General features: G+C 57.0%; 1 protein-coding gene across 1 annotated transcript in view; it reads right to left on the bottom strand.

Annotated features, from left to right (window-relative positions):
* Positions 1-326: 326 nt before the first annotated feature.
* The window catches only part of XXYLT1 (xyloside xylosyltransferase 1), a 38230-nt gene continuing 23585 nt past the window's right edge, over positions 327-14971 (bottom strand). Inside the window, exon 4 of the mRNA XM_026039549.1 lies at positions 327-1482. Coding sequence (XP_025895334.1) covers positions 1086-1482 — 397 coding nt within the window. The 3' untranslated portion in view covers positions 327-1085. The remainder of the gene's footprint in view (positions 1483-14971) is intronic.

Raw genomic sequence — 14971 nt, forward strand, 5'->3', positions numbered from 1 at the left:
ACGCAGGACACGCACACGGCCACGTGCGCGATGGCACCGTGGAGGCACCAGCACCACTGCTGGTAACTCACATGCACACACGCACAAGCAGAGCACCCTGAGTGATTTTACTGCATCCCCCACGCAGGACAGACACAATTAATCACAGTGGTAGACGACACAGGGCACCATTTTCATCTGCCCCACAGATGTATATCGACTACTTTTTAATCACGATAAAAAGAACACAAAAACTCCTGTGAGACATGACTTCAGTCGTGCTGCAGAAAACCAGCAGTATGCTTTACATCTGCAGCTTTATTGTAGTACAAAAGGTTAAAGGCAAAGCTATAAAATGAACCTATTTGTACACGCTCACTGAATGCTTTTAAGACAAGATACGGCAGTAAAGCTTTTATTGCTAACAAGAACCAATGGAAGGCTTTAAAGTTCATCTGGCATTCAATTTTTGTTTGTAGGTAACCCAATTTAAAGCAGCTTTGTCAGTCTTTAAAACCCTTTTGCCTATCTGGAATGCTTCAAAAGGAAGATGACCTGAGGACAGCGTCTGCTCTGGAGACAGCGCAGACAGATGCTCTGCATGAGGTGCAGAAACGGGCCACAAGGAATGCTAGAATGGAACCCCCAGCACCTACCTGTGACCTCCTGCTAAGCACCAGGTAACAGGGCACCCCAGAGGCAGCACCCTCGGAATGCAGCGACCACCCCAAAGCCCTCAGCTCTSTGTGTGCAGCCCCCAGGCATAAGGAAACAGCCGATGCTGGTGGGAGACTGTAGCRGAGATGGGCACCATGGACCTGCCCCAAGTTACCAGGTGAGGAGGTGACAAYTAGGAACGGCCCAGGCTGCCCAACTGCAAGTGGCTCTAGCCGCTGGACTGCCCTTTCCCGTGGAGCAATGAGGCTGTAGGTAGTGGGATAGCAAACAATCCTAAGGCCTTGAAGGATCAGGAATCCCTTTGGGACACTGGTTCCCCAGGGATGCACTGATCAGGACAGCCACCCTTCCAGAGGTCTCTCACATGGCTCTGGAGGAATCCGGCAGTCTCCAGGCAGGCAGGGCTGCTCCGGGAGCAGACGGGCGCCCTAGTCTTCAGGGATCGGGGTGTTACAGTTCCCGTGGTAAATTTTGACCTCCCCCTCACACTGGAAATACTGGTCAAACACATCGCTGTAGCCGTGGTCCTTCCACCACGTGCAGAGCTGCCGGTTCCACGTACAGTCGAGCACATGGAAGAGTTCTGGGTGCTCCATCCCAATCATGGTGAAGAAATCCTGGTCGCCAAGGTGGCCCTTGAAGTGGTACTTCTCTGTGAGCTTCTGCACCGTGGCGGGCTCCAAGAGCTGGTTGTAGAGCTTGGACTGCCTCATGGCTTCCAGGTCGAGGAGCAGGACGCCGCTGTTGAAGCCAGGCAGCCCATCGGGAGGGGGCTCCCCCACCTTGGTGTTGGGATTCTCGCGGCGGTACTGCCAGAACGTGTGCCTGGAGGAGGAAGCACAGCAACAGCAGCGGTGTCAGCCATCGCAGGCAGCATAGCAGAACCTCCCGCTGGCACTCGTACATTTGGCCCAAGCAGGAAGACAGGCCAGGTGCAAAAGTGATGTACAAGAGCTGCTGTGACAGAGGGACGCGGCTGGACCGTGCGGCCTCATTGCACAGCCCAGACCCTCAACCACAGCCTGCTGTGTCCCGTGGGAAGGAGCTGTCCGCTCTCCCCTAAAACCCGCAGCCGACAGGAAGCTTCTCATTCCCCAGGCCATTACTCCATAGCCAATTACCTGACTTGCTAGAGGTATCTCCTGCTGTGGCCTGGTGCTCCACAGGCTGCTCTTTCTCTGTCTCCTTGCACAGGATATTGCCCAGACCTCAAATCATTCTCTCTGCTCTCTTCTAAAGCCTCTTTTGTTTTTGCCAACACAGCTCTGATGAGAAAACTGGACGCAGGACCCTGTGACTGCTCACATGGCTGTGCAGAGCGATGAAACCACATCCCTCGCTCCCAGGTCCAGTGATGAGAGCTGCTCCTCGGCCAACAAGCAACAGGTCCTTGTGGCCCCTTCCAGGGCCGCTGCCTCCCAGGACACCCGCTCGGAGGCAGGCAGGGGATRAGCCATTTGTTTGGCTGAAATTTGCACTGTTTCAGTGAGCCTGGTAAAGTAGGTCAGGTCTACCCACAGGACAGACCCATCCCTTGGTGTGCAGCCTGCAAATGCTATTGGCATTTTGTGTTTCTCCCCTGATCGCTGGTAAAAACATTGAGCAACAGTGGGCTGAACGGAATAAGGAAGAAAAGAGTCCATCGGATCAGGAAGACTGTTTTTAACCATTGACTCTGYGATCTGGTGACAGCCCTTGTGGCTTCCAGACGAGCCCTGTTCTCCTTGGGGCGCTCACTGGCTCCCGCTGTCGCTGCTGYGCCGAGGGGCCGCATCCCGGCCCCRGGACATTCCCAGGTAATGGCCGTGGCTCTGGGAGCCTCRCACCCTCCCAAGGATTCCCAGGTGCTTCACAGCGTCAGAGCAGACCTGGCTCCTCAGCATTATCTCTGCACTGAAACCAACGAGCCAAAGTGTCAGGACAGAGGTAAGTTGCTCTCAAGAGCAAACGTGAAGCCACGGGTTTTCAGCATCCATTCGATACGGAGACAACACACGTTTTCCAAATTCCCGGGCCTGTATATCACAAAGATTAGTTTTCCAACAACTGCCTTTCTTATCTTCGTTGACCCCSAGCTCTGGGTGATGGATGGCAGGACACAGCGTGGTCTTTCATCTGGGACACTGTTATCACAGAATCCTTAAGGTTGGAAGGATCTTTAGAGATCATCGAGTACAACCCTCCAGGACTGCATCCAAGCAGGTTTTGAAGACCTCCAGAGAAGGAGATTCCACAACCTTTCTGGGCAGCCTGTTCCAGGGCTCTGTCACCCTCGCCGTTAAGAAATTTTTCCTCAAGTTCCCGTGGAACTTTTGGTGCTTCAGTTTGYGGCCGTTTCCTCTAGTTCTATCAGTGGTCACCACCGAAAGGAGGCCGGCCCCATCCTCCTCACTGCCTCCCTTGAGGTATTTGTATGCACTGCTCAGGTGCCCCCTCGGCCTTCTCTTCTCCTGGCTGAACAGGCCCAGCTCCCGGCCCATAACCGGGGGCTGCTTTTGGAGCCTTGGGTTAGCCTGCCCTGCCACTCCAAGTTGTTATCCCCGTTGTGCAGCGGCTCCACGGCACAGCAGCCGGGAAAACACGGCTTGGAAAATACCTTATGGTGAAGGGGATGTCGGCCGCGGAGCGCGCAGCGTCACTGCTGCTACTCGATTACAGGGAAGCTCCAGCTCAGAGATGGGCCCCTGCTCAAGGCTGTGTGAAAAGAAGCCTGGAAACAAAACCCTCGGATCAGCTGAAATATTTCTGAGAAATAGTCAAAAAAAAAAAAAAAATCATGGCACAGTTGTGAAAAAAAAAAAAAAAAAAAAAAAGGAATCCAATGGCAACATTTCATCAGCTAAATAAGCACTGCCTTCAGCATTTGCAGCCCCAGGAAAGCTCAGACGTTGCAGCTCTGGCAGGCGTGATCCTGACTAGCCAATTTCCATCTGCCAAAAAGAACAAAATGGTGCAAGTCCAGGAATGCAAAAAAATTCTTAGGAAGGTGGTTCCAATGGGAAAGATTTATCCTACCTAAGCAGGCAGCACAGCAACRTCTTTGGCTCCGTACTTCACCCGGGGGCAGTGGGTTCACCACACCACTCCATACCCACAACTAGCTGTTCCCACTTGCCAAATTCCCCCGTGCTCTTATCCAGGAGCTCCAGCTGGGGTTGAATCTACYTCCAGAAATCCCTTCTATTCACACAAAAAGTCTTGTTCCATCGAGCAGCAGCCTCTGCATGAAGGCACGCAGGTAGGACAGGGTGCCAGGCTGGGGGGAACAGGGGACCAGCCCTGGGCTGGACAGGTTGCAGGGCTGCCCACCCAGCCCAAACGCTTGGCTCAGGCTCAGGCTCGAGCTCAGGCTCTGCCCAGACTCTGCCCACCCTTGGTGCCTTACTGGGAAGAAGCCAGGGGAGACAATGATCTGGTTGCAAAGAATAAGCCAGGGATGTCTCTGGCTCCTGTCTGAGCTCAAGGGACACCAACCAAAGTCTCTATATGCACATATGGGAAACAGGTTTGTTGGTGGGATCAAATCCACACACTTGGATTTGATATGGTCTGATATTTGGAAGGGGAAGTTGGAGTAATTTGGACACAAAAGATGCAAAATCAGCCAGTGGAACAACCTAGAGTCATGGTGGATGCTCCCTGCTGGAAACGTTTAAATCAAAACTTCTATAAAGCTGCATTCAATTCTACCAGGCATTAGCACGGGGAACCCTATGGCTTGTGCAGAGATGAGACATCAAATCCAACCCCCTGGTCTTTCCCCTGAATCCCTTGGCCCTTGAGCCCTGCACAGGCGACTCCCAGGAGGGCTGCGGGACCGCAGGCGAAAGGAGGGAGGAGAACCCGCCGTCACCAGGAGAATTCTCCAGTGGAAAACAGGGATCTGCCAGCAATGCCAGTCGGGAGCATGCTGCTAATTTCCTGACAAGGAGAAGCAGAACCATAGCCTAGTTTCAATTCCCTACAATTTCCCATTTAGATGGTTTAAACTCTGAAATTTCTCACTTCATTATGGGATGTTTTAACTTTTCCCTTTGCCCTTTCAGGATGGAAAGGGGGTTTGAAGGAGCCGGTTTCCCCCGCAGTAAGAGCCAGGCAGCAGAGCTGTCTCCACGGCCGCAGGGAAGGCAGGAGCGGGACCGTGAGGGGCTCCCTGTCCCCGGGGCTGCAGTGCTCCCTCGGCCAGCCCTCCCTGCGCTCTCTGCTCGATCCCTGCATTTCCAGTGCTGGAGAGAGATCCTCAAACTCCAAAAATGACGAGTCTGGCAGCCGGGTGATGGTGAGAGCAGAGGGAGGTACCTCTCCAAGTCCAGAGCACTGGAGCTGATTATTTGCTTCACATTCCTATTCCCCACACACAGGCTGTCCAGCCCTAAGTTATGACCCTGCTCTAACAGGAGAGACGGCACCACCGCAGCCAGGGCAAAAGCAGATGTGCACCAAAGGGCTCGGTCGGCTTCGGAGGAACCAGAGGAGGGCTCCCCCCGTGGAAGCAGCAGCGCAAGAGTTTCCTCTAGGAGAGGAGGCCCAGGGAAAGCACCGAGCAGCCAACCGGGAATCCCGGTCTGCACCTCCCCTCTGCTCTTTCCCCCCTGACATCTCCCCTKTGCTCCTGCCTCAGATTTTGGCAAAAGGTGGTAATCAGCTCGCCGGGGGTTGGTGAAGCTCTGCACGAGCCACCAGGACGCAGGGAACAGGCTGCGAGGAGCAATCAGGGAACACAGTGCACAAGAGGCGAGAGCTTTCCAGGAAGGAACCAACCCCCTGATTTGACCCCATGGAAACGTCTCCCAGTCCCAAACAGATCCCACAAGGAGACCTGAGAGAGGCTCCACTGCAGCCTGGTCCCAGCTCCAGACAGTCCCTTACGGGACGTGGCCAGGGCAGCAGCTGTGCTGCTGGCAAAGACCTCCGGGTGATCAAGCTGCCACCTTCTGCTGTCTCCAGCGGATGTCACCAACATTTACAACCAACCTACTGACTGCTGTGGGGACAACCTGCTATTTTTCTTCCGCAACCAAACTGCCAAGAGCACAATTTTAGACTGTGCTCTCTATAATGTTCTCTGTGGGGAACGAAGCTGCAGGTGCTTTTCAATGGGGAAAGCAGACATGGAAACAACACACAGCTCTGGAAAATCTGCAGCCAGCAGGTGCTCCACAACAATGGGGCAAGCTGTGCAAAACACACGGCTCCCCCAAACCTYGGTCAAAGCAGAAACCAGWGAATCACAGASTCCACACRGYCAGACCGGGCACCGCCTGGSAAAGGGCAATGGTGCAGGAGGCACYGGAGCTCAGACGCCACCACACAAGGGCTGTGCTTCAGGATGGAGGGGCCAATACAGGCAGCCTGCATCCCTGTAATCCCGAATCCGCCCAGGCTGCCGACACCAACGCCCAATGAAAACCCTCCTGCTCCGGGCACCCATGCAGAGCAGGGCCCGGGTTGTCCGGCCCAGCACCAAGCAGGGCGGCAGGGCTGCCCCGAGGTGCTCGGGCTCGCGTGGCCACAGCATCCCGCGCTGCAGAGGTGGGAGCAGGAAGAGCCGTCCCCGCCTGCCCGCAATGAAAGGCCTCCAGCAAAGGCAGGAAGGCGGCCCGGAGGTCCCTGCTATGGCAAGGATGGAAAGCTGCCCCAAAGGAAACTGTTGCCTGGGAGGAGGGCAGGAGAAAGGAAGGGAAGACACGTCGGATAGGCACTAAGTGCAGGTTGACCATGGGCACTCTTTAAAAGAGGGGAAAAAACGCCCCCAAACGTGGCCCAGGCCCYGGAGGCTGTAACAAACCCGCAGGGGCAGCAGGGCGCACGCGCGGCCCCGCGCAGGGCTCCCCGCGCCCAGGGGCTCAGCTTTGAGGAGCTGTTCATAAACACAGCCTGCGTGCACTAGGAAACATCTGGCGAGCAGCATTTCCAAGCATTCAAACACCCGGCGCGGGCGGCCAAAAAAAAAAAAAAAAAAAAAAAAGAAAAAAAAAAAAAAAAAGGAGTTTCCGCATCCGCAAGGACTTCCCTGCGGCCGAGCGGGCTGCCCCGGCCCGGCTTCCTCCCGCGCTGCCGGCGCCGGCCAACCTCGTCCCGCCGCCACGAGGCCGGATCCGCGGGGCCGGATCATGCTGCCTTCTAAGGCAGGCTTCAAAGCTGCAGCTACCCGGGAACACGGGGCTGCAGGATGCCCCAGCACTGCCCACGCGGCCTGCGCCCCTGGCTTGCAGGTCTGCACCCGCGAGAGATGCTCSCGGGCTGAAACGCGGCCGCACTGGCTGCACGGCCACCGCCAGGCTGGCTGACGAGGACAGGCCCTCCCTGTGCAGCGGCATCTCCATCCTCGGAGGACGCTCCAGCAAAGGCTGCGGGATTTTCCTTCGGGCAGAGCTAATGCAATCAGGCACTGTACATGCACACTGCATATGCCAGACTGCTGCATACACCTGATGCAATCCCCCCACTCCCTTCAAAAGGAGGGAAAAGAGGTCAGTAGCTCTGCAACAATGAAAATTACAAGACCTGAGCATAATAARCATTCATAGGCTACTAAACTTGCACGTTGCTGGTTTGATTGCAGCCCTTGCCAGCCCAACAGAGCTTGGTCCATCTGTGGCCTGCCTGGTAGGGCAGGGGATGCGGCCACCACAGCCCAGCACCTCAAGGACACATGTCCTATGTGCTCTAGGTGTCCCTGCTAGAGCAGGGGGGTTGGACTAGATGATCTCTAGAGGTCCCTTCCAACCTYAACCATTCCGTGTGTCCTGGAGCCTCTCCCGCTGGGAGCAGCGCCCGCGGGCCCTTGGTGGGCCAGCCAAGCACGCGGCTCCGCGCGCGCTCGGGGAGCTTGGGCGGCCTTCGCTGTCTGTGCCCAGGTCAACAGCGGCCCTGCCAGCCCAAACACACGCTAAAACAACAAGCGCACGCTCTTGCTAGCTGCAAGCATGCTTTTAAATTACTGAGCCAGAAAATAAATGGAGGGAAGCATTACACCAACCTGTAGSGGCTGGCAAGGGCGGTCATTCCCATACACAGCACAACAATATACAAGCACATCCCACTGCTCTGCTCTCTGCTACCATCAAATCAGCTCCAAAGCTGGCAAGGGACTTGCCCCGAGGCTGAGCTCACTCCACACCTCGAGCTTTTCCCAAGCCAAGTGCCCAGAGCTGAGCGTGCCCCTTGCAGCTCGCGGGAGCCCCGAGCCGGAGCAGGGACCACATTCCCCTCGTCCCTCCCCGAGTGCGTTGGAGGCCGCGGGGGCTCGGGCYGGCGGCCGGCCAGGYGCAGCAGCGCTCGGGCCCCCGCACRGGAAGCCCAGCCCGGCCAGCGCGCCCGTGGGACACGGCCCCGCGTCCACGGGGAGGTCACAACTGCAGACACACAGAAAATTAAAGCCCAAATGCTGCCRAGCTTAAGTGCTTAGTAGGTGCCCGTAAACCAATTTGGGAGGATTAAATGGGTGGTGGGCAGCTCCAAGCGGCCTGCACCACTTCCCCGATGATACCAGAGAGTTTTCAAGGAAACTCTACAAAAACATTCTTCTTTTCCCTGCTGTTAGTGGAGGGTTGGAAGGAGGGARGGTGCATGTGGGAGGCTGTCCGCACCAGTCCGGGCAGGCTCCGTGGCTCCGGAGCACGCGGGGCAGGGACGCGAGACAAGGAGCCAGGTGCCCTGTGCACCATGATCTGGAGACGGGGGCTGAGCCCAATGCAGAAGTATTATTGCCACTTCACCTGGGCAACACCACGTGCAAGCATTCAARCCCTGCCAGTCCTTTAAACCTGTCTGTATCTGAGCAGAAAGATGTGCATTTAACTCACCACTGCTTTCTGCGAAGAAGTTAGTTCTCCCTTTGGGCTAGATAGACATGTAGGAGCTGTGACCGCTCCTTATCTCCCATCTGAGGGCGTCTCTCCCTCCTTATSCTTCGGGGGACCTAAGAGTGTGGTCAAGCAACCTTCCTGGGGTCTTCTCCTATCTGCCGATAAAGGCAGGCGGCAGCTCCTGCCCCCCACCAGCGCTCAGCTCCGCTCAGCATCTCTTATCTCCTGGCAAAGGGCCATTTCCCCTTCCTCCGCCTCCCGCCGCACACAAACAAGCGCTGCCGCGTCCTGCCGCGCCGGCGGCCGCGGGGAGGCAGCGGAGCCGGGCGGCCTCGCGGCAGCGCCGGCCCCACGCGGCTCCCCCAAGGGCCAAAGCAGAACTCGGCCCCGGGAAAGGCCTGGCCTGCCCGGGCTGAGGAGGGAATCAAGCGCAACTTTAAACACGTGCCAGCCTAAGTGTGGCGGGAGCTCCTGGCGCAGCAGGGGTTTGGCCTCGCAAGGTCTTGCGAATCACAGATCTTCCCAACTTCACCTGYCAGGGCCTCCTCAAGACCAGTCCCCATGGCAGGAAGAGCTGGCGACAGGCGGGTATTTTAATTACAAGCAGGAGCCCTCAGGGGCCCTGCACAGAGCAGCCCCACAGACCCTGGCCAGGCAGCAGCGGCTCTCCGGCAGAAGGAGCTTTTGTAACAAAGCAGCCCTTGTTGCTGGAGCTTATTCCCCATGTGCAAATGCTAAACCCTTTAAGGAGCTGAGGAGTTAGGCTCAGTACCAGCCGGGCCCAGAGCGTCTTAGCCGCTGCTGAGCAGCTTGTGTAACCCAGGAAATCCTGGCTTCACTTTTCCAGGGAACAAGATTCACCCAGGGATGTGCAACAGCCCCATCAACACAGCAGGACTCAGCAACCCCCCTGCAAAAAGAAAAACATCACCAAGGGGCAAAGCTCCTAATCCCAGGGACCAGCAAAAAACAGAAGAARTTAAGTTCGTGTGCACTGCCCTAGCAGCTCTGTAGCACATTGTCCTCACAGGGGACAAGGTTTAGGATTCGGGGGTCAATCTGGGCAAGAAGAGTCCTGGCCACCAACACCTTGGTCTCAACTGGGAACAGCAAAGAGAAGGGTCTGCTGGTCCTGCAAACACAGCCCCCGGCTTTGGGGCACCGAGCTCTCGCTCGGGGCAAGGCACCTGAGCCTTGCAAGCCCAGAAGGCCCCAGCTCTGCACGACACACGGCTGCAGTCCTGGTTTCAGCAGGGAACGAGCACGGGCATTTGGGGAAGCGAAGGGCTCTCCAGCGCCGTGGCTGGCGTGAGAAGGGCAGCCGGGGCCGGGAGGACTGTCCCACCTTGGGCGTCCAGCTGGGAGGGAGCTCCCAGGATCCATACAGCAYGGATGCCACTGGCCCAAGGGGCTGCAAGGCTCAACCACTGCCCTGCTGATCCAAATGGCTCCTTCCAGGCCACACAAGCTCTCCCACCTCCAATCTGCTCCCATGGAAAACACCGAAGAATTAAAGGATTCAGATATTCAAGGAGACATCAATAACTCCTTGATAAACACCTCAGGCAATGCATACATTACATACAGTGACGATCTCTACTGCCCAACAGCCGACACATCRAACCTTAGCAGCCCTGTACGCGGGGCTCTTGGCCACTGCGTTTCTGCACGTACCTAGCAAGCCAGAAATGGCCCCACTTCAGCGGCAGCGGCAGCAGCAGCAGCGGCAGCAGTGGTGCTGCCGGGGAGGCTCCCGTGCTCGAGCTCAGCAGCACGGCCTGGCTGGCACCGGCAGCTACACAGATGCAGGCAGGGCACTCGCCCCCCTGTCCCTCTCCGGAACAGCCACGTTGCTSCTGAAACATGGGCTCTTGCCTGCAACCTTTCAGTGCTCATTTACAGCCACTCTCAGGGGGGAAACAAGTCACCGCTGGCTTTTGCAGCTGCAGTGCACCAAAGTGTGAAAACCTTTCCTTGGGACTCAATATGGATTTCAAGGCCAGTGACCCTCATCATCTTCAGCTTCTGCATCCCACTCCTGCGCTAAAAACACCCTCCTAATAGGCCTGGGACTATAAATCACGCTGACTGGGTTAAATTGGTTTCCTTCCCTTTTTAGATCAAACGCCGTTGGAACAAACGGCAGCTCAGCCGCTTGTCTGGCACCGCAGGAGGACGGAGCGCAGCTCATTCACCAGGGCACTCTAAAATACCGAGGGCCTAATTATTTCCAAAATGACAGATTTGTGCAACAGCAGGAAGGACAGAGCGCCGGGAGCGCGCTCTGGCCTGCCTGCCGCCTTGGAGCTTTAGCAGGAGGGCTCTCCTGGGTCCACTTTCCTCCAAGCAGCTCTCAGGCGAACAGGGGTGAGATTTGCACCGAGAGGCTCTGTCCAGGGCATCCCTTTGGCTTCCCCGAGCTTCCCCTTTAAGCGCCGAGCCTGCTTCAGAAAACAGCCCAGCTAGGGCAGGGCCACTGCTTCCTGCTGTTTGTTTGTTTGTTCCTCCATCAAAGGCTTTCAGCTCTTGGAAATTCCTTCTCCACCAACCGCTGGTGAGGAAGCCTTTGGTGTGAGCAGCAGTCGGCTGCCCTTTGGCACCGGGACCYGCAGCCAGAGCATCCCCATCTGCTCCGGGAGGCTGGGCTGCTCTTGGGTCATCTCTGGATGCTCGGTCCCGACAGTCGCTTTCCAAAGCAGATTCAGCAGCCAAGCTTGGATGGTTTGGGACCTCTGGCAGCATCTGTGGGGCAGACTCTGCTCCCTCAACTCTCCAAGTCACCTTGGAAGCAGCCAACACCACCTTGCTCCTTGAAGGGCCATGGCCCAGGACTTAGCTGGTCTGAGCAAGAGCCCAAGGCTGGAGCCCTGCCACAGCTCATGAACAACAAGTACCCTCCTAGCAGGCTCCACCTCAGCCCAGCAACTGCACTGTGGCCGCCCAGCAAGCACAGCTGCCCAGCGCCAACTGCACACCCGCTCACAACCAAAACGCAACCCCTGCAGCAGCGCCAGGCACTGCCAGAGCCCAGTGCCAGCAGCAGTCGAGCCGATATCCAGCTGGATGTAACTGCCCTCCAAGGACACGCTGGGCGTGCAGGAGCTCAAGTGGCAGCAGCACAGACAGACACTCAAGAACGCCCAGGCAGCGCAGGCAGGGGCTGATGCCACGCACGTGCCAGAAGGACAAGGATGAGGGCCACACTCCCTGCTCTGCCTGGACTGCTTCCCAAGCCCCACTCCTTGGCAGGGTCCCCAGTTTGCTGCAATTCAGCTGCTTCCTCCAGCTAAGCAAAAAGCCCCGTGGACAGCACCGCGCGCTGGCTCTGCCTCAGCCCCGCAGCCCCGCTGAGGCTCCGGCTGCCTCCCCGCTCACCCATGGGGACACGTCGCCCTGGGGTGGCACGATGCTCCGCAGCCCGCAGGGCAGCACCGTGTTCAGAGAGGCTGCAGGGGGATGAAGCAGGCACCAAAACTAGCACTGAGTTAGGAAGCAGCCCAGAAACTGCTGGAAAGAGCTGAGCTGCAGGGCTGCAGCGCGCAGAGGAAGCGAGCGGCGCGGCGGGAGCGGCCCGCACGTCCAGCGGGCTCCCTGCCAGGCAGGAGACGCCTTCCTGCTCCCGCTGCTGGGCAGGACAGCCGGGACAGCCCAAATGACCAAGCCGCTGGAAAACTGCAGGCTCCCCCAAGAGTGACCTTGGGGTTTGGCAAGTGCCAGCTTGAAGTGTCAGTGTGAAGTGTAAACCCACCAAAGCCAWATGGGATGCAATTCTCCAAAGGGCCAAAAAAATAGTAGTACTTTTTTGGCCTGCAGAGAAATATCCACTTCATACCAAAAATCTGGATYTGCCCCTTTTCCAAGACCATGAATCTGAGTGGAGTGCTTTTAAAATATATACCAAGTTGGAATCAATGGGAATCAAAATCCAACAGGTCCTATATATCAGTATACGTGGAAGTAGGCAATGAAACAGTTTGACCTCCCGGGATAAATTTTTCCTCTTTGTCAGAAAGYAAAGCTAACACTGGGATTGATTCTGCTGCCAATTCCTAAAGGTTCAGCTTGTTCTGTAATTTTGGCTTTTTCTCAGTAGCAATCGCCAAAGATTCCTTAGACTCATCCTCCCGCTCAGATCAGGCGGGAGCACCCACTGCACATCGGTTCAGAGCTGCTTTTCAGCGCTGCAATTCAGATGCAGAGCCTAAAAAGCAGCTACAAGGTGGGCGTGGGGGCTGTGCTGGGACCCGGGCCGCGTCCCCTGCCCGCTGGGGCCGGTCCAGGCCTGGGAAGGATGGAGCCTGTCACGGCAGGCAGCATCCTGCTCTTTAGGAGAACCTGGAAGGAACAAGGTGTCTSATCAGGGCAACCTGCCTGGGCAAGGACACCGTAAAGACCAGGTGCACTGGGCAGGAGGACAGGTACTCTGGGGTGGCCAGCTCTACCTTTGGAGCCCAATCTCAGACATACGGTGCACCTGCACTCTGCTAACACTTCTCTCAGTTTTACTTGGTGATTGCTTTCATACAACTGCCACAAAACACATAAATCTTAAAAACACCACCGCTGTCTTAACCGAGGCTCGGGGAGTTCAGCAGCTCCACCGTGCTGGCAGCTCCATTTCTTTTTTCATCTAGAGAGAAGGCACAGGACGTACCGCGTCGGCCCAGACACGCTCACAGCCCAGTCTGGCTGCGGACTCAGCAAGAGTCTGCTTCGTGCCCAAACTAATTCTCTTTCTCCTTTAAACATCTGACAAACTGACTTAATACAATTGCCATTGAGCTTCCCGTAAGCATTAAACACTCCAAGTGACAGCTCTCAAGGTAAGGAGGTTGTACAAACTTGCTTGCGTTCATTAATGGACTGCTGAGAGGTATTTTGCCAGCCCTCATGCCTCTTGTTTGAGTCCTGCTCAGGTCTCTGGCTTACCACAGAGGCCCAAATCCAGCTCTTCCTCCCCCACAACGTGTCCAAAGACCCAAACTTCAGCGGGTCAGCAGAGCTGATGGGCTCCACATAGAAAGCGGAGACTCCGCTCGCTGCTCCGCAGAGCTGGGGATGAGCTGCAGCCCCAGGCTGGGCCAGGAGAGCACAAGCCAAGCCGTGTGGCTCGGGACACAGGGCACCTACCGCCTCCCCCGGGCGATCACCGCCTGAACCAGCTCCTGCTCTGCTCCCTTTCCCTGAGAGAACGTCCTGCTCAAGCTCCTCCTGGATCACATTTTAGGCAAAAGCAAGGACTGACGGCCTTGCAGCCATAAAAGGATCCAAGCACTGGTGCTTTGTAGTCTGTAGCTGCCCCTTTGATGTAGCTATCCCTTCCTGCAAGACAAACTTTTATAATTTCCAGCACTGTGGATTTCTAAAATGCCTCAGGCTTTRATTAGTTTCCTCTCATCAGCTGCAGCGGTAACGATCTCACCTGACAGCAGGAACGAAGGCGGCAGCTGCCTGGCAGCCCCGGGAGGAGGCCCGAGAGCGCCGGGGCGCTGCGGCAGCGTGGGCAGCCGGCAGCCCCGGCCTCGCCAGCTCGAGCACGGTGCCCGAGCACCTCCGCAAGCGGCTGCGGGTCTGGCGGGCACAGCACCAGGCTCCGAACTCCGAGCCAAGGGGGAACGTAGGGAGGAAGCAGCCAAGCTCTTCTCAGTGGTGGCCAGTGACAGGACAAGGGGTAATGGGTATAAGTCAAAATATAGGAAGTTCCATCTCCGTATAAGGAACTTGCTCACTGTGAGGGTGACAGAGCCCTGGAAYAGGCTGCCCAGGGAGGCTGTGGAGTCTCCTTCTCTGGAGGTCTTCCAAACCCACCTGGATGCCACCCTGTGCCTTGTGCTCTGGGTGTCCCTGCTGGAGCAGGGGGTTGGACTAGATGATCTCTAGATGTCCCTTCCAACCTCAACCATTCCATCGTTCTGTGACCCGCAGGGCGGAGCAGCCCTCACCCAGCCCCGGGCCGCCCTCCAGCCGGGACACGGACACGCGTGGCCCAGGGTGGCACCAAGGACCTCTCTGCTCCTGCCAGCGCCGGCGGGCAACGGCAGCGAGCGCCCCGCTGCGGGGGGAGCCGGGAGGCCGCGGCAGCCGCCGGCAGCAGCGCAGCACAACGAGCTCCTGCGCTGGCAGCGCGCGGCTGCCGAGCGGCTCCGCCGCCCGCGGCCCCACAGCGGGACCACGGGGCTCTGCTCCCGAGAAAGCCGCCTGGTTTAAGCCCTGCTTAAAGTCTGCTCTGTAATCAGGGAGGTGCGGAGTTCTCAGAATGTTTKGGGGACTGCTGCTTCCCAGCTCCATCCATCTGCAGCTCTCAGCTATGGAGCTTCTTCGAATCTGCACCTGCATTTGCCTGCATGTTTCTTAGCTGGGTTGCTCTCTGACTCTAGAGTACAGGAGGATCTTGATTTCCGAATTCATTCACAACCTGGCACCAAATCCCTGCTGCAACATAAATACTTATCAAGGGCATCATCACCAGCCCTTTGTAGTCTACTGAACAGGACACTTGCAGC

The sequence above is a fragment of the Nothoprocta perdicaria genome, unplaced genomic scaffold (assembly GCF_003342845.1).
Source record: "Nothoprocta perdicaria isolate Ctin4 unplaced genomic scaffold, notPer1 scaffold_232, whole genome shotgun sequence".
Classification (NCBI taxonomy): Eukaryota; Metazoa; Chordata; class Aves; order Tinamiformes; family Tinamidae; genus Nothoprocta; species Nothoprocta perdicaria.